Source organism: Grampus griseus (assembly GCF_964374135.1).
Source record: "Grampus griseus genome assembly, chromosome: 15".
Classification (NCBI taxonomy): domain Eukaryota; kingdom Metazoa; phylum Chordata; class Mammalia; order Artiodactyla; family Delphinidae; genus Grampus; species Grampus griseus.
The window spans coordinates 5,861,243-5,888,218 of record NC_139009.1 but is presented as its reverse complement, the minus strand read 5'-3'; the positions used below and the strand labels follow the sequence as shown (position 1 = coordinate 5,888,218).

Below are 26,976 nucleotides of genomic sequence, written 5' to 3'. Positions count from 1 at the left end.
GATATAAGATAGTATATGATTGCCTAGTGAAAGGTTCAAATGTAAGAGTCTTGAGGTGGGGAAAGTGGGCATTAAGGAGAGCTTTTAAGGGAAGGTAGAATTTGAGCTAAGTTTAAAAGGTGGGTTAGATAGGGAGAGAGAAGGAAGGCTCGGTAGTTCAGGCAAGGATAGTGGAATAATGGGATGAGAAAATTTAGTAAGAAGGGAAAGTGAAAGACTGTATTCCTTAGTTGGTGAATAAATCAGCTTGTCAGCAGGATGGCGGGGAGGGTGGGATGGGAGATAGAGAAAAGAAAGGGACGTAGTGCCAGAGAGGCTGGAAACTAGTGTACAGTGTTGAGAAGGGAACTGCATTGGGGAAATCTTGGTGTCGGAAAATTAATGTGGCAGCGGCAGAGAGTCATTCACTGTCTTTCGGGATAAAATCATATTTTCACTAAAAGTTGGTGACTGGATCATCTATTTAAACTTTTACCGATCTCCTTTGTGTCTGTCAATTTTGTTTTCCTATGTTTTAGTCAGTGTTTTTGTTCTCTACCTCTGCATTCAAAGTCCACATGGATCTGTTTTTGGTTTTTGAACTAGATAGGATTTTAAAGGATCTGATGAAGATCAGTATATAGGTGCAGTATAGAGATTAAGAAAGCTAAACATGGTAAAAAAACAATTCACCATATGTTTGTGTAGTACACTCTTATGCATTATCTTTTGAAAAGATTGGGCAGATGAAAAGCCAAAAGCCGAAAGTCAGAATATTTATGTGACTTATCACAGGATACAGAGCTCAGGTACTGATGACTTCCAACATAGTGCAGGGTCCTGAAACCTGTTTGCTTTCCAAAAGCATAGTTTCCCTTATCAACTATGTGGGGTTGCTGCTTTCTCAGTCAAGAAGTATTAAGTTTTCTTAGGCTTCTTTCATAAAGAATTTCTCACAAGTAAATGCAAGATAGAATAAGGATTAATGTTATTTTCTACCATGCTGCTTCTTGGTAAGATATATTAATGCTTTAATAGGAATGTTAATAATGTTTTATATTTACAAATAGAAGTTTTTAATATTATATCTTATATGAAGTGGTTGTTGATTTTTTTATTATGCAGGACAATAAAACTGCTTTGTATTGGGCTGTTGAGAAAGGAAATGCAACGATGGTGAGAGATATCTTACAGTGCAATCCTGACACTGAAATATGCACAAAGGTATAAACATTTCTGTTCTCTTAGCAATACCTAGTGCTGAATGTTAGTACTGCTTATTTTTTTCAATTTTTTACAGTTGTTTGATATTAGAATTATACTGATTTAACTGGAAATGTTCTGTATTAAATTGAGGAGTAAGTTTATATCCTTTCAGGAGTTGTGTATTCACAGCAAAATGCAATGTGTAATTTATTTTAATTGTTATTTAATTTATTTTAATCAGAAAGTACAGTATCAGCTCTTCATAAATTGTGGACAGATCATTTCCCCAGAATTATTTTATGCTCCTGTTGTTTGGAATGCAGAACACATTTCCTTTTAAAATATCATTGTGTGTGGTTATTGGTTCCCCAAACCAACCACTTTTAGTCTATTTTACTCAAATCATGTGGAAAGTATAAAACTGTATAAGACTTTAGTGATTATATTTGGCTTTACATGTGATAGTTGTCCATGAGGAAAATATATTTGGAGTTCTGGATTGAAATGGCAGGAATGAATAAAGCAAACTTACGGAATCACCCGTAAGACAATCCTATTTCATCCGTTAGAGATTTGGAGCAGCATCTTCTGAACCAGTGATGGTAACCTCAGTGCCCTGGGGCAGAGCTTCTCCTGGGATACCTTCTGCTTTGCAGGTGGTGGCTCCTTGGAATCTTGTTTCTTTTTCTTTTAGACCTTTGTGTCAGCTACTGTGACCACACGTGGCTTCTGACCAGATTTTGCTTTTTCCTAATTCAGTGCTGAACTGTGGTCTCTTCTTATTTCTATTAATTTGATTTTGAAAGCAATTGTAAACTCTTTTAAGGTTTCCCAAAGGCATACTGCTCGTATCAGGTTGTTTCCCTGTTGTACACAGGTCCTTCCTTAGAAGCACAGAGGCGCTGGTGACAACATCTGACAGATCTAGACGCTGGCTTGTCTGGACATTGACAGGCTAGGTAGTGGGCTACTTGGGTGAGGTGGTCAGAACGGGAAGCAGCCTCTGGAGGAGGTGGCGCAGGTGTCAGCGGTGGGCCTGGGGAAAGACAGTGGTGAGGGGCAGAAGCGGCTGATAAGTAGTGGGGCACATCTCTTGCTCTGTTGAGTGGTATAAAAGTATTTTGATACAAGTGATTGGTTATGAAAGGAAAAGCACTTGTTAGTTTTTCCAACTATGTTTCCTTGAGAACATTTTCAATATAGACTGGTCAGATATTTGAATTCTTGACACGTGTGTTTATGTGACTTTAAAGATTTAGGAGTAAAGGTATTAATCTGGCAAACTTTCTTATCTGTGCCCACAGGATGGTGAAACACCTCTTATAAAGGCTACCAAGATGAGAAATATAGAAGTAGTAGAGCTGCTGCTGGATAAAGGAGCTAAAGTATCTGCCGTAGATAAGGTAAAAACATCTATGTAGAGAGCAGTTTTTTTTGAGGGCTATAAGTAGACTGACTGTATATCCGGTGGGTTTAATGGGGGTCTGATTTTATTTTGTGGAGGGAGAGATTACTTGCTGGGGCTATTTGTGTGGGATTTGGATGCTGTGAGATCTTCTTGGCTGTTCTGAGAGCATGCTGAGGAGTGGGCGGGCTCAGTATGCAGCAAAGCAGCTGCTTCAGAGGTTCCCTCTATGGCTCAGATCAGTTATGGCAAGGCGCATTGACCACCATGCAAGGAGGATGTCATCAGGTGTGGAGCTTGTTCAGAGAAACAGGAAGAAAGAATCCAAAAGGGGCTGGAGAAGATAGACTCTCAAAGGAGACTGGCATTCACGTTCACCAGCAGGAGAGATGTTCTGCCATGTGTCCTTGCCTTAATCCTTTTAGAGGAATGTTCATATTTTCCATAATAAATTTAACTCTCAATTGCTTAATACTTCATATAGAATTGATTCCTGGTTTTAGTTGGTCTGCATTTTAAGCAGGTTTCTTTCTCTACTTCAAATTGATTTCCTCACAGAAAAGAAGTTATTTCTGTATGAACTAAGAAATATAAATTTTTCCCTCTGAATATATAATATGATTTGGGCTCTCCTAATCCATAATAGATTGAAGCTTATCTTTTTATTATTCGTGAGGCAATTAAACAAAAAACACAGAATTTATATATATTTGCCTTTTATTTTATCAAGAAACATTATTAAAAAAAACACAGAAAAGCCTCCTACCTATTATTACCATATTAATGTATTTATATATGGTATATATATTAATGTATATTAATATCATATTAATATAAAAGAAAGAAAATATAAAGAAAAATTTTAATCTTAAAAGTGAGGGCATAAAGTCAAAGAGAAGTTGTTGAAATTGAATATACTTAACTTTCTAGAAAACTTCTGTATTGCCTGTTTTTCTCATTCTGCTGTTGACTACTTTCTGGCACTGGTCCCCTAATTTGCAAAAGGGAACCCCACTGGACTGCGTGCCCTTTAAGGTGCCCTGTCTCGGACCCTGTTGTGTGTGCTTTGTCTTAAGTCAGCACATACTTGCTGAGAAGCACACGTGATATCTGGAATGTTCTTGGAGTGAATGTGCATTCATTCACACATACTTACAAAGGATGAATAAGGTGCTGTCCTGCTCGAATTTGGAATACAAACTTGTAAAAGTCTTGAACCTGGCTCTTCATAAAGGATTACATAAAAAAAATTTAAGAATAAAGATTAATGTTATTTTTACCTGGCCCATCACCAATCTCTGTTTATCTTCAGCATAAACAGGCAGGGTGTGTTCTCTGCATTTTCAGAAATTTTGTGTCTGGCTGAAATGCCACTGATGATATTCTTCCTTCTCACATGTTTGGGGATAAGAAATGGAGTTCAGGTGGAGAAATAAGATGGTGAAATTCAGTTTAGATGTGGTTAGTTTGAAGGCTAAGACGTTCAGGAGGCCGTGACCGATAGGGCTTGAATTTGGGCCAGAAATCAAGGCTGGTGATAGGAATTTCACAGTTAGTTACCAAGAGATGAGAGCTGCATGGAAGTGACTAAGATCATCAGTTTGGAAGAAAGATGGAAGCTGAGGTCAAACTTTCCTTACAGCGTGTGTCACATTCTAGTTTGTTTTACGAATGTGCATGTTTATCCAGTCTCCTCCTGTTACATTGTAACTTAGTTAAGGCCATGGACTGTTTTGTCTATCATCTCCATATCCCCCAAATTATCCAGCTCAGTGCCTTACTATATAGTGAGCTCGATACGTAGCTTTTCTGCCATATTTAGGATGTAGGAAGGGAATCTAGAAAAGGAGGAAGTAGACCTGAGGCAGAAGAGGAGATTCAAAATCACGATAAGGTTGTGCTGTAGAAGCCACAGGAAGTGAGTGGGTGAGAACTGAGAATTTCATTTGTTAACTTGTGGGTCATTGTCTTTAAGAGAGATGTTTGTGAAGTAAGAAGTGGAGAACACCTTGCGGACTGAATTTGTTTTTTTTTTTTACGTATTAGTTTTCTTTCCTTAGTGTTGGATGCGAATACTAATATGATGGAGATTCTAATAAGGGAAGAAGGCAGGTTGATGTTAGGGAGCCGTGAAAGCTGAGGAGAACGGAAGAAGTTGTAGTAGCCAGAGAAGGATGGATTCAACATAGAGGACTCTGAGGAAGAGAATGTAGGGAACTAACATAATGGTGACAAAGGGCGTGAGGAAGGACGAGGTCGCTTGTGCTAGTGGAATATCAGCATGGATTGGGAAGCTGTCTAGACAAATGGAGACCACGTTGTGAAATAGAATATAAATTAGTTGAGGAAGGTGGTTGACATCTGTGGACAGTAAGTATCTGGATGATAGATGGTTACTAACCTGTGATGGAGGTGGATCCAGGTCCTGGGAGGAGCCGCAAGGAAAAAGCCTGTTGCTTGTCCTCTTTCGTTCTAGAAGGCTGTGGGAGAAATAATACCTGAGAAAAGCTAGGGAAGGAACTAGAGAAAGAAATTGTGGGGAGGTTACAGAGATAAAAATTCATATTATTTATACATTCTATATGAAAAATATGAAAAGTTCGGATTTTCTGTTATTTTATAGAAGCATGAAAATTGTTACTCTGTATGTACTATATGTAAGAAATGTGAAAGTTCAAGTTTCCTGCCACTATTTTACAGAAAGGAGACACTCCTTTGCATATTGCTATTCGTGGGAGGAGTCGGAAACTGGCAGAACTTCTTTTAAGAAATCCCAAAGATGGACGGTTACTTTATAGGCCCAACAAAGCAGGCGAGACTCCCTACAACATTGACTGTAGCCATCAGAAAAGTATTTTAACTCAAATATTTGGAGCCAGTAAGTATTGGGTTTTGTACCTAACTGGGCTTTTAAGAAATGAATGTCTATGAAAAAATTAAGAGACTTCCAGCAGTTTTGCATTTCTCACTTAACTGAAGATTATAAAAGTTAAGAAAGTTATTACTTTACTGTAGAAAAATAACTTTTCCCTGTCTAAAGCTGTTTTGCATTATATTGTAGCATTCACATTAAGTACATTCAGAGTCAACAATCAGCTTTTAAGACTTCTAGAAATCTAGCCTACTTTTCTAAAACTCTCTTCCCCCTGTTATTCTCTCAGGTATTCTTTGTGCTTTTATCAAAATGCACTCTGTTTTCAGAGTGTGGCTCTCTACCTTTGCTTGTGCTGTGTCCTCTCCATCCCCATGAACGTTCTTGTTAAAATCATCTCTCTCCAAGGCTGGAGTCAGTTGTCTTGTTCTCAGTGACGTTTTAACTGATCTGCCTAACCAGATACAATTTTTGCCTCATTTGAATACTTAAGCATTTGTGTTTATATTTCCTTTTTTAATACTTATTACATATGGCCTTTTATTTTGTTTCTTTTAAAATTTTCTCCCTTATTTCTTTTAGAATTTTCTCCCTTCCAGATTCCAAGTTATTCAGGGCAGGGATTCTTTCTTCTTGTATCCTCCATAACATCTAGCACATAATGCCTTGAATGTTGTACTAAAATAGTTTTTGCTTGTAAAGGATGCACATGAGAATGTAATCATTCACATGTGGTCTTTTGAAATACGGAACAGTTTTCTACTAGAGTTAAAAAACAGACATGTTAGTCCCAGAAACCAACAGGAGATAGTAGAATCCTGCCACCTTCCAGTTTAGCTGTTTACTTACATAAGCAAGTATGATTCTGTTCAACATTATGAGTTATATTTTAAAATATTTTTTTCTGTTGATAATAATGCACACATTAAATTTTAAGAATTAAAACACGAATACAGTAGAAAGTTCAAATTTCCTATTGTCCTTTATCTCCTAATTTGTAATTGTTTGAATGACTTGCCAAGATTTTCTTTACATTTCTAAAAATGTTTTATACTATGTATATAGCCTTAAAAAACTTGATACCATAATATAAAAGTTTTAAATAATGAACTATACCATATTTTAATTGTTGCACAATCTTTCATTCTAAGTTCTAATAGTACATTCAGTTCTTTATTGATGAATATTTGGTTTGTTTTGCTGTTAAAAGCTAGTGCTGAAGTGAACATCTTTTTTGTACGTATATCTGTTAACTCTTACTTTTAGGATTATTTTCTTGGAATAAACTCCCAGAAGTAGAATTGGCAAGTCAGTGGATGTTCAATTTTGATAGACTTTCCAAAATGGTTGTAACAATTTCTCCTTCCTTAGACCATGTATGATAGTGCAGTTTCCTGCAACCTTGCTAAAACTGGATATTTCCAGCTTCCTTAAGCTTTCTAATCAGATCAATAAGAAAAAATTTCATTGTAATTGGCATTGTAAAATTATTAGTGAGATTGAGATCTTTTAATATGTTCATAGGCTATTTGCATTTTTGCTATTTTCCTCTTTGTATCCTTTGCTGTCTTTTTTCTTGAGTTTTTAAAATTATTTAAAAATTGATTTTTGTGTCTTTAAGGATATTGATCCTGGATCCAGCCTATATATTGTATCTCTCTCCCGTGCTTATTCTTTGTTTATGGTGTTGGGGTTTTTTAATTCCCCATCCAATAGTTATATAAATTTGTAGTTTACTTGTTGGTCTTTTCCTGCAGTTCTGGCTTTAGTATTATATTGAGAAAGAAAGGCCTTTTCCACACAAAGATTTTTATAGTTTTTTCTCTTATATTTTCTTCTAGTGCTTTTATAGTTTTACTCTGTACATTTAATTTTTTAATGTTTCAGAAACTTATTTTTGTTAAAGTATGAGATGCAGAGTTTTAATTTTATTTAAAAAAATGGATGGCTTACTTCTCCCAATACCACTTACTAATTCATCCTTTCCCCAGTGATTTGAAATGCCACATGTTAATATCCTGTGTGAGTTCTGTGATGTTATAATTATTGTAGCTTTAGAATGTATTTTGATTCTTCTTCAAAGACAGCTACTTTTTGGTAGTCTTTAAATTATTTTTCATAGCTATTTTTACATGTTCTTCTTGCTTTTCAGCTTTTCAAAATACCCTCATGGAATATTATTATTGGAATTGCCTTAAAGTGGTAGATTAATGTGGGGGAGAATTGCTCTTTTTAAGTTATTGAACCTTTCTGTCTGGAACCATAGAATGTCTCGTTTTCTCTGGTTATCTATTACGATTTTCACTAACATAGCATTCTTTATATAGGTATTATACATATTAAAATGATTCTGAAGGACTAGTTATTGTTTTAATCATTTTATCGATTGTAAAATCTACTTTACTCCACATTTTAGCATCCCTGAAGTTGGAATATGTCTTATAATTGATGGGTAAGAAAGCATTGTGTCATAAATTGGCAGCACTTTTTCTTTCTTAGTCGTACATAATAATGATGCATCTTATAATTAGTAGGTATCTTAAGTTTTATGAAATATGGTATTAACTTAAGCACCTCTGAACCTATTTTTACACAGGTCTAACCATTTAAAATAAGTGTTTTTCCTCAATTAAGTAAACAATTAATAAATGAAAATTGATGCTACTTTTTAATAGTAATGTCTTTAATGCAAGGATATGATGTGTTTATAATTACAGGACACTTGTCTCCTACGGAAACAGATGGTGACATGCTTGGTTATGATTTGTATAGCAGTGCCCTGGCAGATATTCTCAGTGAACCTACCATGCAGCCGCCCATTTGTGTGGGGCTGTATGCACAGTGGGGAAGTGGGAAATCCTTCTTGCTCAAGAAACTAGAAGGTATGTCTGTAAAAAGTCTGCATATATAACAAAGTTTTCTCTTGTGTATTTTTGTTTTTTTAAGTAAAGAAGAATGGAGTTTTTTTTTTTTTAAACATCTTTATTGGAGTATAATTGCTTTACAATGGTGTGTTAGTTTCTGCTTTATAACAAAGTGAATCAGTTATACATATGTTATACATATACATATCAGTTATAAATATACATATCTCTTCCCTCTTGCATCTCCCTCCCTCCCACCGTCCCTATCCCACCCGTCTAGGTGGTCACAAAGCACCGAGCTGATCTCCCTGTGCTATGCGGCTGCTTCCTGCTAGCTATCTGTTTTACGTTTGGTAGTGTATATACGTCCATGCCACTCTCTCACTTTGTCACAGCTTACCCTTACCCCTCCCCATATCCTCAAGTCCATTCTCTAGTAGGTCTGTGTCTTGCCCCTAGGTTCTTCATGACCTTTTTTTTTTTTTCTTTCTTAGATTCCATATATATGTGTTAGCATATGGTATTTGTTTTTCTCTTTCTGACTTAACTTCACTCTGTATGACAGAGTCTAGGTCCATCCACCTCACTAAAAATAACTCAATTTCATTTCTATGGCTGAGTAATATTCCATTGTATATATGTGCTACATCTTCTTTATCCATTCATCTGTTGATGGACACTTAGGTTGCTTCCATGTCCTGGCTATTGTAAATAGAGCTGCAATGAACATTTTGGTACATGACTCTTTTTGAATTATGGTTTTCTCAGGGTGTATGCCCAGTAGTGGGATTGCTGGGTCGTATGGTAGAATAGAGTTTTATGTATGGGTATGTGGTTGATCCTCTACACCGTTATTTGAGTTCTCTTTCTAAAACAGAGATCCAGCTATGTTATAGCATACTTAAAACCCCTTCGTAGCACATTCCCTGCGAGTGCTGTTTATAACTGTCCTACCCAGGTCCTTCACAGACTGTCAGTTTGCGTGAGCACCCCTGCCGGGACTGCCCCCCCGTGTGTGCTCAGGGCTGTAGGCGTAGGGGCTCTCTGCGCCCACGCGAGCCCACTAGACCCTTCCTGAGTGGCCTCCTCTACTAGGAGCTTCCTGGACAGGTCCCCCACCTCCCCGCTAAGCCCCACTCCTTTAGTTTGGCAAAATCTCACTCGTTCTTCAAGGACAGGTGTCAGTATTGCCTATAAAATTCTTGCTAAGTTTAGTAGTAAGAATGCCTTGTTCGGGGCTCATCTGGACTGAGCACACACCTTTAAGAGCAGTGATCCTCAAATGTAATTGGAAGGGAGAAGGGGTGAGGAGGAGCGGGGAGGAATGGTGGTGCTATAGCTAGGTATAATAGTTTGAAGACACATAACAGAAAAATAGTTTTTAGTTTTATATCTGGAAACAGTACCTTGTTGATTGTGTGATACAAACCGCAAGAATAAATATCAAAATCTTAACAGATGGGAATATATGAAAGAGGATTTTGTGCATTTTCAGTAGGAAGCAAGAGAGTGGGTAGGACAAGGGTCAAGGGTACAGGTACCCCTAGGGAATGAGATTCTTATCAGAAGAGAACGTTGGTTAAAATGGTTAAGTACCAGCATTCTATCTAGGGACTTGGTAAGTGCTCAGTAAATGTTTATATTGAAAATGTGAAATTTTCAAAATGTTTGAAGTTGTATTTCTTAAATAAAACAAATAATGTTTTCATATTAAATTCTCTTTCAGATGAAATGAAAACCTTTGCAGGACAACAGATTGAACCTCTTTTTCAGTTTTCATGGCTTATAGTATTTCTGACCCTGCTCCTTTGTGGAGGCCTTGGTTTATTGTTTGCTTTTACGATTGACCCAAATCTTGGAATAGCCGTGTCATTGAGCTTCTTGGCTCTCTTATATATATTTTTTAGTAAGTCTTTGCCTTTTGTCTTTTTCAAAAATGTAGAGAATGTCAAAACTCATTGTTTTACTTAAAATTGTATCTATATCTTTCTCCTAAAGTCTGTAAGAGATTTTCATAATTAGGTGAGAAAATTGATTTTTTGCTATTTTGTAAGTTGGCCTAGAGGAACATTGTTCCGAGCCTGGCTGGTACAGCTTTAAAAACTAGTGCACTACTTGTTAATATTGAAGCAGAACTTTTATTTATTATACTTTCCCTTTTATATGTTAATTAATGATTTATATTTAAGTCCTTTTTTAAAAATAAATTTTTATAGCTGTCATGACGTGCTCTTGATCATTTTGACCATGCCTGTAATTTTTATTTTATCTAAAAGCAAAGTAATAAATATATATAATCCCTGTTCTCGCGAGTGTCTTCAGTTGCAAGAAAGGAAATAGATTTACCTTTGGAGGAACTACTGGTAACTTCAGCATTTGCAAGTAGTGATAAAACCAGTCTTTATGTTTGAATCTGAACTAAGGGTTATGTTTCTGTTTAAGGCATTATCTTTCTGATTGTGTTTCTTATGTCATATTTTAGTCAGCTTACTTTCCATTTTTCACATACCTGATGTATGTTGGGGGAGGTTAATTAATTGAGTAATTCTTTGAGGAGTAGTTAGGAAATGGAATGGGACCATGAAAATTATGTAAGTCTGCCTGTTACTACTTGATACTTGACTGTTTGGAGAAAAGAGGCTGCTTGACTAATGATTGTTCTGGATAATTTTGTTTTAAACCGTGAATTTCAGTTGTCGTTTACTTTGGTGGACGAAGGGAAGGAGAGAATTGGAATTGGGCCTGGGTCCTCAGTACTAGATTGGCAAGACATATTGGGTATTTGGAGCTCCTCCTCAAATTGATGTTTGTGAATCCGCCTGAATTGCCAGAGCAAACCACTAAAGCTTTACCTGTGAGGTGAGTTGGTCCCTTTGACAGAAGTAACTTTTAATAAGATGAAGCAAGTAAAAGTTTATAATGCATCATTTCTCAATGTATATTCCAAAAAAACATTGGTCCCTTAAACTTTTTAATGTGAGAAGTAAAGCAAACAAATACTCCCTGGTCAAATCTGTGTGGGAAACACTTCATATTATAGCTCCCTCTTGTACATTAAAGGATCAGAGACACCTTTTCATAAAGAAATCAAGTTAACTTTGATTTACCAAATTTTATTTGAGCATAAACCCATGTTCCCCCCTTATGACACCTGTTGTCATCCTTTGGACAAATTTGAAAAGAGTGCTGGTCTATTTGAAAAGAGTGAAAGGAGTCTTGGCATCTGTTTACATCAGGGTGTAACTTTGGCAATTCAGCTTGCGCTCTGAGCTGCTCTTTCCTCACCTGTGGAAATATATTTACCCACTCCTCTAAAATTATTTTTAATAGCAAATAGGAAATGTATGAGAAAACAGTTCAGAAAAGATGAGAAACATGTAAGTCAAAGAGTAAAGGAAGGCTAGAGGGCTCCAGAGGCAAGTAAAATGAAAAAAAAAAAAGTTTAGAGAACTGAAAGCAAAAGGAATTCAATAGAAATTAGTAAAATAATTAAATATGCACTAAAAGATTAAGAATTTAAAAATTATTATAAGATAAAATATGTTTAAGTTAAGCTGAAAGTAAATAGGCCAAACCAGATAAGACATCAAAACTATAAGAGAGGAAGATGAAAGCTTACAAATAATTGACATATAGGAGTATTAAGAAAAGGATTTAAAATGAGAAGTCAAAATGAAAAGCGTAAAAAGAAAATATGCGGAGTGTAATAAAAGAATTGGAGAAGATATTTTTATATAAAATAGAAGCACTTTAAATTAATGAGATGGTATTTTTTTTAAAAATTAGAACAATTAAAATAGCATGCAGATACATATTACAGTGTGATCCTAGATTGTATTTTGAAAGCAATGCCTATCTACAGGATTGAGATGAGAGTTTAGTTTAGGGGTAGAAGGGAAGAAAGGAACTAATGCAGAAATAATATCCATTCAGAGACTCAAAATACGAATAATTCAGTTACTTTGCAGAACAACTGTGAAATGAATATTTTATAGCTTCTTTCTAAATCCCTGGTAGATGTTTAAGCTATAAATAAAACATTCTAAAGCTTGAGTTTTTAAATGGCATTCAATTCTTAATTATTATAATATTTTCTCAAGGTTTTAATCTCTTCAGTTGATGCTTAGAAAACTTTCTTTGTGCAGCTTTTTTTGGCTGATACGGGGTGTCACCTTTTTTTTTTTTTGCGGTACGCGGGCCTCTCACTGTTGTGGCCTCTCCCGTTGCGGAGCACAGGCTCTGGACGCGCAGGCTCAGCGGCCATGGCTCACAGGCCCAGCCGCTCCGCGGCATGTGGGATCTTCCCGGACCACGGCACGAACCCGTGTCCCCTGCATTGGCAGGTGGACTCTCAACCACTGCGCCACCAGGGAAGCCCGGGGTGTCACCTTTTAATCATTTTAATCGTTGTATCATGAGATCTATTGAGATGTCTGATTCCTTGGCTAAGCTGTCATAATCTTTTTCCCTTTCTGCCTTTAGTCAGAATTACTTCATATAAGTCTACTACATTTAACTTTTGTTATTGCCTTTTCCTGAGAAAAGTATATAAGATGTTAGAAATGGAAGATACCTAATTACAAGTTGTTTTCCCTCCTTAGAATTTTAAAAGCAACCTTTTGAAAGAGACATGAAGAAATACAGGCTAAATGATAGAGATAACATATGTTGAAATCGTTTCTTTAGATAGCTGAGTAACATTTTCTTTCCCCTTTCCCCAAGGTTTTTGTTTACAGATTACAATAGGTTGTCCAGTGTAGGTGGAGAAACATCAATGGCTGAAATGATTGCCACCCTCTCGGATGCTTGTGAAAGAGAGTTTGGCTTTTTGGCAACCAGGCTTTTCCGAGTATTCAAGACTGAAGATACGCAGGGTAGGACCTCCTTCTCTTCTTTGTGTGTATGTAGGGCTTGAGGATGGGATGGATGCAGTGCATGAAAACATGAGTTGAACATCAGATTTGTTATATGCTGTCACCGTAATGATTGAGATTTTCTGGATGCTTGACATGTTAAAACCATTTGTTGTATTACAGGTAAAAATAAATGGAAAAAAACGTGTTGTCTCCCATCTTTTGTCATCTTCCTTTTTATCTTTGGCTGCATTATTGCTGGAATTACTCTTCTGGCTATATTCAGAGTTGACCCAAAGCATCTGACAGTGAATGCTGTCCTCATATCAGTTGCGTCGATAGTGGGATTGGCCTTTGTGCTGAATTGTCGTACATGGTGGCAGGTGCTGGACTCTCTCCTGAATTCTCAAAGGAAACGCCTCCATAATGCTGCCTCCAAACTGCACAAATTGAAAAGTGAAGGATTCATGAAAGTAAGCACTCACTGCTTCTTAGAAAATAATCCTGGGAGGTTCCTGGTGGTCCAGTGGTTAGGACTCCATGCTGTCACTGCCAAGGGCCGGAGTTCAATCCCTGTTCGGGGGGAACTAAGATCCCACAAGCCGTGCAGAAAATAATCCTAATGTGAATATGCTCCCCATGACCATGGGGCTTTAGGGAGTGTTAAAGCGTTGCATTTGTTTTTAGTTTTACTCTAGATTTTTCCTATGAAAATACATATGTGAAGTGGGAAAAGTTACAAAAATAACGTATTTTTATAAAACAGACTTTTATAAGATACTCAAAAGGTTGCAGATTATTCCACAGCTGGTAATTACTACCTAATAATATAGGTTGCCCTAGAGCCTGGTAGAGTAAGCAGATTGAACCACCAAAACATATAAGATAGGAACATACTTTTAGAACAGAAAAGGGCTTTATACAGTTACCTGCAGCCCCTTACTTTGATCAAGGTCACGTGCCATTGGGGGTCAAATGTAGTGTGGTATTTAGATTATTTGGATTTGCATTCAAATAGGTCTTCTGACATTCAGAGCATGTGATCTCAGCAAGTAAGTCACTCAGCCAAGTCTGTCCTTTTAAAATGGATATGACAGTGTCTACTTTATTGTAATAAATGCTCTAATTTAGGTGAAGCACTTGCTACAGTTTTAAGCGGAACCACAACTGGCAGTGAGGACATTGGATTTCTTTTCTTCCTTTAGCTGACTTTCTGTCAGGCTTTTTAAGAAATGTGCTTAACCTTCTCAGATTTCAGTGCTTTGTATCCTTTCTTTTGCACAGGTTCTTAAGTGTGAAGTGGAATTGATGGCCAGGATGGCAAAAACCATTGACAGCTTCACTCAGAATCAGACAAGGCTGGTGGTTATCATCGACGGGCTGGATGCCTGTGAGCAGGACAGAGTACTCCAGATGCTGGACACCGTATGTCTGAACCACTTGAAATTTGTCATTGTCACATATGTGGCAGCTGAGAGGAGTCGCTTCATGAGTATCTCAAGTGGAGTTTGAATAATACTTCTTTTGTAAAAACAACCATGTTTTATGCAGAAACATAGCAAGAGTAAAAGTTTCATCACAAGCAGATTGAAACAATTCTAGCTTAACGGCAGTGTGAGGAAAAAAGTGAATAGAGGGTCTCTAAAGTCCATAGTGTGACTCCAGCTTTTCTTTGCAGATAGTTATGGTTGGAATGGAGTTAAGGGTAGGGAAACCACAGAATTTGTAGAGTTCTATTAAAGTAGGGCACGTCAGTGGCTCTCTGTAAGGTACGTTATAAACAGCAGTGTGTAACTGTGGTCGGAGACCAATGTGGTTAGTACGTCATATGTATTCATGAATATTTCTCATGTGTGTTGATCTTACCTCTTATGTAGACCATAAGTGTCTCGAAATACGACAGGATTAATTGTTTTCTTTGGAGATTTTATCACTCTCAAATGTTGAAAAATTGTCAGATGGTGACAAACCAGATTGAGACTTTGGTAAAATTTGTTTTCATGTAGAATAATACTTGAATGAAAAGGAAATGGTATTTTAAAAATATAGTCACCAAAGGACAACACAGATTTTGAAGAGGTGCTTTATTACTTTGGATAATTTAAAGTTTTTATCTTATCATAACTATACATTTCTTCTACCGCAGGTCCGAGTTCTGTTTTCAAAAGGCCCATTCATTGCTATTTTTGCAAGTGATCCACATATTATTATAAAGGCAATTAACCAGAACCTCAACAGCGTGCTTCGTGACTCAAACATCAATGGACATGACTATATGCGCAACATAGTTCATCTGCCTGTTTTCCTCAATAGTCGTGGACTAAGCAGTGCAAGAAAATTTCTTGTAACTTCAACAGCTAATGGAGATATTCCATGCTCAGATAATACAGGTAGAGATCGAGTTCCTCAGGTACTTTGGGTTTGAAGTAGTTCTGTAGTTTTTTATGGTGCATCTCCTTTTACCTTGAAAAATACTGTTCATATTTCACTACTCTTTAAATATCACATGCAACAGAGTTTTAATACAATGGTGCTTTCTTGATAAATTCTTTAAGGGTTGCAGGAAGATGCTGACAGGAGAGTTTCACAAAACAGCCTTGGAGAGATGACAAAACTTGGTAGTAAGACGGCCCTTAATAGACGGGTAAGTTACCTTATGTTTTGAGCCATTTGTTTGTATTGCTATTATTTAACTAAAACCAAGGTGATGCCACGTAATATTTTATAAATACTGCGTTGAGCTCATCAGTAAATTTTATCATTGGATTTCCTTTCAGCTTCAGGTGGTTTTTCAGGGAATGTCTGAACCTAGAGCCATAATAACTGTAAATTATATAGGAGTGCCTGTCCTCTCCCAGCCTGCTCTCAGCCCAGGTGCCACTCCAGATTCCAGACTGATTGAATCAGAACCTCTGAGGGTGAGATTTTAAAGCTCCCCAGATGATTTCATCGAGGGTTAGAGAACCACTGGGTTCATTCCAGGTCAAGTTGTGTTTATTCCAGGGACCCATGTCACCATAGCTGTAAGGGAGAGAGAGGCGTGTAGTGTGAGAACAATTCCTTGCTTTGTTTTCCTGTTGGCCTTCCTCCTTCCCCGACGTTTGTGAGATGTGTACTCTTTTTTTCTCCCCACATAGTGATTTTTGTGCCCTTCCCAGTCCCTTGGTTTTCTCCTGGAACACTGTAGTTTCCCTCTCCTACCCTATCTTTAGGAGCCTTCTTTTGTAAAGAATAAGGGAGTATTACAAGGCAGGAAGATGTCCACTTGCAGGTAAGTTATGGTGATAGTGCTGCTTAAGGATGGCTAGGCTGGGCTAGCATTAGCGCCATTTATTTTCCCCCCTAGTTTGCTAACATTAAATTGGGACATTTTACATTTTAAAAAATGTGTCTTCAGTGATATTTTGACTTTATGCCTCTACCATGTACAAGTATGGATGTGAAAATAATATTATGAATGACAGTTGACAGCTCTAAATTAAGAGCAGGGTGTGATTTACAGTTTTGAATTTCTGTCCTGTGAGTCTGGACTCCTGGGTTCCCTATAATTGTATCCACATTCCCCTGTCTCATGACCTTAGATGAGAACGCACCTTTGTTGTGCCTGTTCCTCCTCTGATTAGATGGGATTCCCTACCCCACCCCACCCAGGAGAGAGCCTTTAATTCTTATGCAGATGTGAGGATAGTTAGAGCAGCTGTGTCATACGTTTAAAAATAACCTAAAAATCAAAATGCTGAATCCTTAAATCTAGATGAGGGGTTATTTGCTTTATTATTTCAGGGTTCCTATAAATACTGAGCTCCCATAAGAGTTTGAGTTGAATTTTCTTTACACAATTCTGCTTATTTATGATCTTCAAGGCATCGAGCTTTCTCTGTGCAACTATAAATCAAAATACATCTGAAGCTAAACCATAGCATTTGATGCAGTTGCTGCTAATATTACTTTATAACTGTTCTGTAAATATTCTGCCTCAGGAAGTAATAATAATACCTGTTATTACTATATAGTCTTTCTCTTTGACTAAAATTTTGGATTGTTTTTGTTGTTGACATAAACATATATTAACTTCTCAAAAAGCCTTAAGTTCTCAGGCTCGAAGTATGGGTTCACTGTTTCAGGATACTTACCGAAGAAGACAGATGCAGCGCACGATTACTCGGCAGATGTCCTTTGATCTCACAAAACTGCTGGTTACAGAGGACTGGTTCAGTGACATAAGTCCTCAGACCATGAGAAGATTACTTAATATTGTTTCTGTGACAGGTGAATTTTGTTTTCTTACTGTTGTGTGGTAGATAATAAGGCTTAACATTAATAAAGCAATCCAATTTCAGAAACAAAAGGATGTACTGGGTTTATATGATTACACTGCTGAATACCAGTTTTATTCGCATTAAGTGTGTCTAATAAAACCAATATTAGCTTTGACAATGAAAATCAACTACCAGTTGTCTACTGTTATTTTAAAACTCGATGACTTAAAAATTTTAAAATTTCTTCTCAGCTTTAATTTTTCTCTTCGTATAAACATAATTTTATGCTAATTTGTATAACTGAGTATAATTAATTTATAATTTAAAATGTTGAAATTCAGATTTTACATGCTGCTCTTTCTGTTTTCAAAGATATATATTTTTTCTTTTTTTATTGTGTTAAATGAAATACACAAATATTTATCAACTTAACCATTTTTAAGGGTACAGTTCCCATAGTTGTGCAGCCGTCACTACCATCCATCTACGTCACTCTTCATCTTGTAAACCTGGAACTCTCTTCTCATCCTCCTGCTCCTCTCCCCCCGGCCCCTGGCAGCCACCACTATACTTTGTCTCTACCATTTTGGCTACTCTGAATACCTCATATAGTTGGAATCATACAATATTTGTCTTTCTGTGACTAGCTTATTTCATTTAGCACAATTTTATCAAGGTTCACCCATGTTGTAGCATATTTCAGAATTTTCTTCCTTTTTAAGGCTAATATTCTACTGTATGTGTATACCAAGTTTTGCTTATCCATTCATCTGTCAATGGACATGTGGGTTGCTTCCATATTTTTAGCTGTTGTGAATAATGCTGCTATAACACGGGTGTTCATATATATTTTGGAGACAGTGCTTTCAGTTCTTTTTTGGTATATACCCAGAAGTGGAATTGCTGGGTCACATGGTGTTTCTATTTTAAACTTTTGGTGGAACCTCCATACTTTTTTCCATAGTAAAAAAAGAAGTTTTTCCCACCAACAGTAAACAAGCAATTTTTCTACATCCTCACCAACCTTGTTGTTTTCTGGTGTTTTGATAATAGCTATCCCAGTGGGTGTGAGGTGGTATCCCATTGTAGTTTTGACTTGCATTTCCCTAATGATTAGTGATGTTGAGCATCTTTTTATGTGCTTATTGGCCATTAATGTATCTTCTTTGGAGAAATGTCTGTTCAAGTCCTTTGCCAATTTTTGAGTCGGACTTTTTTTGCTGTTGTTGTTGAGTTTTAGGAGTTCCCTGTATATTCTGGATATTAATCCCTTTTCAGATATATGATTTTCAAATATTTTCTCCCATTCCGTGGGTTGCCTTTTTATTCTACAGATAGTGTCTTTTGATATACAGAATTTAAAATTTTTTATTAAGTTCAGTTTGTCTATTTTTTTCTTCTGTTACCTGTGCTTTTGGTGTCATGTCAAGAAATCATTGCCAAATCCAATATCATGAAGTTTTTATCCTGTGTTTTCTAATGCTTTAAGTCTTAAATTTAGGTCCTTGATCCATTTTGAGTTAATTTTTGTATATGGTGTTAGGTAAGTTCAACTTCATTATTTTGCATATGGGTATCCAGTTTTCCAAGCATCATTTATTGAAAAGACTGTCCTTTCCCCATTGAATGGTCTTGGCACCCTTCTCAAAAATCATCTGACCATATATGTGAGGATTTATTTCTGGGTTCACTATTCTGTTCTTTTGGTCTATTATGTCTGCATTTTGCCAATATCACACTGTTTTGATTACTGTAACTTTGTAGTAAGTTTTGAAATCAGGAAGTGTGATTCCTCCAGTTTTGTTCTTCTTTTTCAGGGATGTTTTAGTTATTCAGGGTCCCTTGAGACTCCATGTAAATTTTAAGATGGGTTTTTCTGTTTCTACAGAAAATGTCATTGGGATTTTGACAGGGTTACATTGAATCTGTAGATTGCTTTGGCTAATATTGACGTTTTAACAATATTAAGTCTTCCAATCCATGAACTTAGGATGTCTTAATTCGCTTATATTTTAAAATGTTGAAATTCAGATTTTCTATACATCTATTTTATTTATTTATTTTTTTGCGGTACGTGGGCCTCTCACTGTTGTGGCCTTTTCCGTTGCAGAGCAGCTCTGGGCTCACAGGCTCAGCGGCTATGGCTCACGGGCCCAGCCGCTCCGCGGCATGTGGGATCTTCGCGGACCAGGGCTCAAACCCATGTCCACTGCATTGGCAGGCGGATTCTTAACCACTGCGCCACCAGGGAAGCCCCCGCTACTGCTTTATTTCTTAACTGTTGTATGCTAGAACACTTCAAATACTTAACGTTATTTTTATTCACTCACACTTTTAAAATAGTTTGTCTGTTCTCTGTATCTGCTAGTTTCATGAATTCATGACTGCATTTGCTGTTGCCTTTGTTTGACTGCCCTAACTTTCTCCTCTTGCCTCAGCCCTTCCTCATCAGATTGACTCATACTCACCTTGCATAGCTTAGTTCTAGGGGTTACTTTCTTAAGGAAACCTTCCTGTAACTGCTGCTTCTGGATTTGGAGTGCATTTTTTATTTTCTCACAGCAATATGTGTGTATCTCCAGAAGAGTCTTATCTGTTAGGATTGTAAGTAATTGTTTTCTTATCTATCCATCTTTTCCAGTACACTCTTGAGTTCTTTTAGGGTGGGGAGTAAGCCTTCTGTGTCTGTCATCAGTAACTAACATACTGAATGAGTGAGGTTTAAAAACTCAATAGAGCAACTGTAGTTAGATTTGAAGCCTTCATTGCCTTCCCACAAATGTGTGGGGGATCAAGCCTAATCATGGGATGAAAATTAGTTCACATATTGTTTTAACCCATGTTTCCAATTCAGTTCTAAAAGTTTTTTTCACCAGTTTTTTCATCTTTTAAAGTTCAAGAAGTATGTTGTCAATGTTGCAAGCACATTTTAATGCCTTGCTTCTAGTTGTCTAGGGTTTTAAACTTTTAGTTCTGTGTTAACCTGTTTATACTCTACTGAGAGTGGATCTCCTCTCGTCACAATTTGTGATTAAGTCATTTCATGATTTTTGTTTGATTTATTTGTCTGGCCCACTGGAGTGTAAGCTTCATGAAGGCTGGGATCATATCTCTTTTGTTAAGCATTTTATCCCCAGCGTTAGTATCATATATCCGTATATTGTGATACGTCAGTGAGTTTTTGTAGCTCTCAAATGCATGTGACCGTAGCTCGCTTGGATTGAAAGTAAAGACCTTGTCACGTTTTTAGCAGACCAGATCCCATTTTCTAGGGGAAAAGGAATCCGGTGATGATAATGTGGTTTGCCCATAAAAGCAGATCTGCTGAGGGAATGAGGGTTGAGGATATGGGAAGAATTGGATGGGGGAATTACAAATCTATATCTATTAGTAGTAAGGAAAGGGATGATTCATATTTGAACCAAAACAAATAGATATCTTAGTCTAGATAATGATGAAATAAAACTGACAATGTTTAAAACTAAAAAGCAATGATATCAGCAGTTCAGAATCCCAACAAGATCAAGGAAAAATTGATGAAGCAATGAAACAAATCATCTGTTCTGAAAGTTCAGGGATTGCCAAGTGTCCTAATGTAGGCATGCCCAATGGTAGAACACTGAATTAGAGTCCTAAGAAAGCCCTGGTGATAGGAGTTTTTAAATATATGTAAACAAATTTTAGAAACATATTATTATTCACTTGATAGATTACTTACATAAGCCACCCTTAGTACATAAAAATGAAAGTGTATGGGATTGTACATTTACCCGTAATAAAACGGGTAAATGTACAATCCAGCATATTTGGATTTGTTCAAGGTCCATAGGAGGATGGGGCTTATCATGGGTGCATTGATGTTCTGCTGTATGATTGTGGGTAGGGTCAAGACCGTCTGACATGCCATCCTGAAAGATTTTTGCCTGCATAAATGTCATCAAAGCAGTGTGTAGCACCAACGGCAAATCACAAAAAAATTACTTTAAAATTAAACAGAGTTGTGTTTAAGCCATATCCATATAAGTACTAGGTTTCAGTTTGTAGTGTAAATTAAATGGCAAATTTTAAAAGATTTAAAGTTGAATTATTTTTGAATATACAGAATATTTGGCTTAACGTTACATGCCTATTAATTTAAAACATTTTTTGTATTCCTTAAAGGGCGATTACTGAGAGCCAATCAGATAAGTTTCAACTGGGACAGGCTTGCTAGCTGGATCAACCTTACTGAGCAGTGGCCATACCGAACTTCATGGCTCATATTATATTTGGAAGAGACTGAAGGTATTCCAGATCAAATGACATTGAAAACCATCTATGAAAGGTACTTTATCTGACCTCTTTATATTTAAGTTTACCTTAGACTGAGTTGACTTTTCAGAAGAAAGTTAATGCATATAAAGCAAAATGAATACAAAATGTATAAAATGTAGAGTTCCGGGTTCAACTAATCATTCTCATTAATTCCATTATAATTTGGAGTTGTATTAGCACAGGTATATATCCCATTATGGAAAATTTACAGACTTATTTGTCTATATTCTTCCTATCTCAGTGTAACCTATATGATGAAAAATGTTTCATAGTCCTGTTAGCTCGATGTTATTTATATATACAAAATGAAAACCTTAAAACATTATTATTTATTTCTATTTTATTTTTTATTCTAAGTGTCTTTATAGAAATATTAAGGAGGTTACATTTTCCAAATCATTAGTGCAGGTATATTCACAGCTTTATATCTGGAGGATTTGGGGAACTGTGAATACTGGCTGGAAAACATTCTTTGCATTAAACAATAAAGGATTTATAAAATATATGAACAATTTATTGTTCTTTTATAGAACAATAAGTTGTTCTATAAAACAATAAAAAGAACTATTTTTCTTTTATAGTCAGTCATTTGAAGTACTTTTTTTTTTTTTCATGGTACGTGGGCCCCTCACTGTTGTGTGGCCTTTCCCGTTGCGGAGCACAGGCTCCGGACGCGCAGGCTCAGCGGCCATGGCTCATGGGCCCAGCCGCTCCGCGGCATGTGGGATCTTCCCAGACCGGGGCACAAACCCGTGTCCCCTGCATCGGCAGGTGGACTCTCAACCACTGCGCCACCAGGGAAGCCCCTGAAGTACTTTTTAAATCTACTTCTGGTAAAGAAATTGATTAATTTTTTCTGGAAAGCCATACAGTTAATGCTCAGTGAAATGTCAAACATGGCAAGTTTTAAGAGTTTGACTTTCTTGTCAAATAAACAAATAAAATTATAATCCCTTTTGTTTACCAGAATACTTAATACCTTCAAAGTTTTCAGTTACAACTCTAAATAAAAATACCTCTTAGAAAAAGTATAATACAAGGGAACTATACAATTGTATAAAACTTGGTATAATTGAGACTACTCTTTTGAACATGTAAATGAAATATTAAATCTAACGAACCATTCAGTGTAGAGTTTATACATCAGAACTTTTAAGATACCAAGTAATTTTTCTTAGAGTATTGTCAGCATGTGGTTTTCATTATTTTCCAATCCCCAGTTTTCATGTACATATTTTATCTAATATTGTCTAGGTGAATAACTGATTCTAGAATATAGAGGCTGGTTGTAGTATCAAGTCTACAGACTTGAGCTCTTGTAGGTTTTGCTGTTTAATTTGTGCTAAATTAAACAGATTGAATTCTGTGAGCTGTGTCAAGTAGGTGCTCTTGTAGATGGCAGCGAAACACAGCTACCATGGGTCTGTGGAGCAGTGTCACTGATTGCATCTGCTCTTTGATGTTTTAGAAATCATCTTTTTATTATAAGATACATGACTGTTTTTTCCCTTGGTTGTGCAGTAAAATATTATTTCATGAATAAACGTTTGCATCATAGCATAGGTGCTGTATAATAATGAATGTTTGCTAGATGAGCACAGTTTTTGGTTTGATACACATAGGACTCAAGTCAGTCTCTTCACCTTCCTTTAATTGAATATAATGCTTAGAAGTTTATTGTGTCTCAGGAGTCCGGGAACATTGCTCAATTTCTCACATGTTAAGGACAGTGTGCTTAGGGTTCCCAGCACTGGGCCCTCTGCATGTTCTGTGAAGAGAGTGAGTAATTGGTGAAAGAAGGTCTGTGTCCTCAGGAAATAGAAGCAGGAGAGATGTGAAAATAAACAAAAAGTTTTTAAAGCTCTCAAAAAAATTCATAATTGAGTTCACTCAAAAAAAAATCTAAGCGTCTGCTACTTGGGGGCCCTGGTCCTGATGCTGGAGGTACAAAGGCGACCAGGCAAATATATGTTTACTTTTTGATCCTATAATCTCATGTGTAGAAATTTAAACACACACCTCCACAGTTATAAAACTGGTTGTACAGGGTTGTTTATTGTGACCTTATCTGTAGCAGCATAATTTAAATGCACATTTATGGGAACATTGCTTGGATAAATTATGGCACAGCTTCCATAATAGAGTGCCTCGTAGCTGTAGAAAATGAGAAAAAGCTATGATTTGATATGGTGAAAATTTCAGGATATATTAGTAAGTGAAAAATGCAAAAGAGTATATAACATGTTTCTGTTTGTATAAGGAAGAAGGGGGAATAAGTACGTCTGTATATACATATGTAAGTATATATTATTTTTCATGAAAATATAAAACAAACCCATGGGAAGGGTAAGCCAGAAACTAATAAAAATGTTTACCTAAAGAGGATGCTTACTTAGATGGGGAATGAGATGTCTCTGAATGTATATTTTTAATGTAGTTTGCCTTTCGTATCATAATCGAGAAACAAAAAGGATGGGAAAAGCAAACCCTAATATTGAATACAAACAGAAAGAGATGATCCTAATGGTACATGAAATTGAAAATATAACCACACAGAAAAAAATTAATTCAAACACCTTTGAACTCAGTTCTCTGATTCTTTATTCTTAGTATAATATACTGAAGACAAAATTAACTGCAAAGAAATCTTGAGCTTAGTAGGTTTGTTGCTGATAATAGTATTGGTATTATACTCCTGAAATCCTTTTGAATGTATCATAGGACAGAGTAAAAAATGAATTAATAGATATTTTTGGAAGCCAGTGTTCTCCCTGTGGGAGAAGGGATATACAAATATTGAATCGAAGAAATTAGGAGGAGCACTATGGTAGTAGACTGGATTTGGAGATATTAAATATTAACTCATAATTTAAAATGAGGTTTCCTCTAGTTTTGCCCACCAAAAGGGAGCAAAAATACCCCCAAATTGTGAGTGCATCTGGTGCCTAGATCTTGGTTTCTGATTGGGACTCCTTGGAGAAATGGCTGATTCCAGGTCTAAGGCAGGGAAAGCTCAGGGGGAGCCTGCATTGTTGTGCCAGAAATCAAGGAAGGAGAATGTTCAAAGACAGTGAGGTCTGCACAGAAGGGCACAGGACTTAGCTTGAAGGAGCACCTTTCAAACTTGGGCCCATTTGAGAATCACAAAGAAAAATGATGGTAATGGATTATAACATATCAACAAAAGAAATCCAGTGAGTCCACAGTAATACTTAGAAGAGAGGAAAAAGGAATAATTCTTTGTTTTAAGAGACTGCCAGCAGATAAGTGTAGAAGGAATGAATGAAGTAGAAAAATTATCATTTTTTTAAATCCCCAGTGTGATAATTGATTCAAGCAAGGATCATCGGTGGTTGCAGAAACCACTGGAGGAAAGTTGTTGGGGAACACAGGAGGCGTACATGGTCTCAAAATATCACCCCCAGGTTACATATAATTACAGCGAAGACACGTGCTTGCAGTGGCGATATCTGGCTGTCATCGCATTTTTAATCAAACAGTCAAGCCTGGCATCATTAATGGGGTGCATAGCATCATAGGCCACTAGATAAAATGTGGTAGAAGGTACCACATCACCTTTCTGGTACCGTTGCCAGCCGTGTTGTACTATGATTCTAATTCTGAGGAAGCAGCCAGATGAATCTGGAATGTGGAACATTCTACAAGACAACTGGCTTGAATTCCATATTGGTGACTGGGGGGAGACTGAAGAGATGGGTCCCACAGCCAAAATGCAGTGTGTGAGCTGTGATAGGGATCTGTATCAGAAGAAAAGCAGGTCACTGAAGGGCATTTTGCGGGCAATTGGTAAGGAAGAATTTTTGAATTAATGTTAATTTCCTTAGGCATGGTAAGGGTGTTTGGGGGAGGTTCATGCTGAAGTATTGAAGTGTGAAATACACTTTCAGATGGTTTGGCAAAAGGAAAGTGTATGTATGTGTGTGTAGATACGCACATGTCTGTAAGTATACCTGTGTATATATTATGTGGATGTGTATACATGTACCTATATATGGGGAGGAGGGAGATAGCAAGTGTATTGCGACATGATGTTGACAGTTTGTGAATCTAGGTGAGGTGTGTTTGGGAGTTGGTTGTCCTGTTCTTTCACCTTCTCTGTGACTTAAAAAGACATTTTAACGCAGTGGAAAAGCACAGTAAATAGTTAAAATATAGGACGATAAATGCTATGATTTGAACAAATAAAAAGAGAGGAGGGATACAAACATGAAGTACCTGGTTCTTATTAAGAAATTTTCCTCTTCCCATTACTTTTGTTCTCCATAGTGATAGTTCAGTAAATATTTGTTGCTTTGTTAAGATTTTTACTTAAGGACATAGTTTACATTAAATGATTCCAAGAACTGTATTCCTTAGTACACTTATGTGGTTTTAGTAACCTTTACACACATGCCACGTGTAATTGAAGATCATTATGTATATATACGTAGCTCTATTGAAAGCTTTAAAAAAAAACCTACCATTTTGTTTCATGGTGGCAGGATGAATCACAAACCACACTTGATTGATTGATTGATTCTAATGTTAGAATCAGCTGGTACCTCTAAAAGGCATGGAGCAAGTGGATGCAGACGGTGCAGTGTTCATTAGTATTTTAAGACCTGCAATCCACAAATGCCAAGAAGTCAAGTTAGCCAGTTCTGTTCCTGTAGGAAGTAAGATGGACAGTCCATCAGTGAGGTCAAGTATGATCAGAATCTGCAACTCTTGGGTTAATGAGCTATTCAAGTGAAAAATCACATATATTTTAAAAAATTTTTTTAAATGCACAGTGTCTAATTTCTTTGCAGAAAATTTATCTTATTTCTCCTGCATGTTGTCAAACTATATAGAAAATATTGAGCATGTTTTTATGAAAATGAGCTTTTAACTTATCATTGGCAGTAATTTAAATTATAAAGTCATGGTTTTGTAGTTTTCTAGTTACTTTTTTGCTGGGATAGTCGCTGGGAGACAAAAGATATAAAAAGGATGAAGAGTATTTCAGTCTCATTTTATTTTATTTTATTTTTTTTGCGATACGCGGGCCTCTCACTGTTGTGGCCTCTCCCGTTGCGGAGCACAGGCTCCGGACGCGCAGGCTCAGCGGCCATGGCTCACGGGCCCAGCCGCTCTGTGGGATCTTCCCAGACCGGGGCACAAACCCGTGTCCCCTGCATCGGCAGGCGGACTCTCAACCACTGCTCCACCAGGGAAGCCCTCA

The 26,976-nt window shown here is 36.8% G+C and overlaps 1 protein-coding gene across 14 annotated transcripts in view; it reads left to right on the top strand.

The window, feature by feature from the left end:
* Positions 1-26,976, top strand: part of KIDINS220 (kinase D interacting substrate 220) — a 100,413-nt gene that overhangs the window by 27,406 nt on the left and 46,031 nt on the right. For all 14 annotated transcript variants that reach the window (XM_082672390.1, XM_082672389.1, XM_082672388.1 and 11 more), the window contains exons 10-22: positions 1,105-1,203; positions 2,490-2,588; positions 5,291-5,468; positions 8,180-8,344; positions 10,053-10,232; positions 11,020-11,185; positions 13,049-13,200; positions 13,363-13,652; positions 14,464-14,604; positions 15,326-15,569; positions 15,735-15,823; positions 17,304-17,448; positions 21,600-21,762. In XM_082672390.1, the coding sequence (XP_082528516.1) occupies positions 1,105-1,203; positions 2,490-2,588; positions 5,291-5,468; positions 8,180-8,344; positions 10,053-10,232; positions 11,020-11,185; positions 13,049-13,200; positions 13,363-13,652; positions 14,464-14,604; positions 15,326-15,569; positions 15,735-15,823; positions 17,304-17,448; positions 21,600-21,762 (2,111 nt within the window). The remainder of the gene's footprint in view (positions 1-1,104; positions 1,204-2,489; positions 2,589-5,290; positions 5,469-8,179; positions 8,345-10,052; positions 10,233-11,019; positions 11,186-13,048; positions 13,201-13,362; positions 13,653-14,463; positions 14,605-15,325; positions 15,570-15,734; positions 15,824-17,303; positions 17,449-21,599; positions 21,763-26,976) is intronic.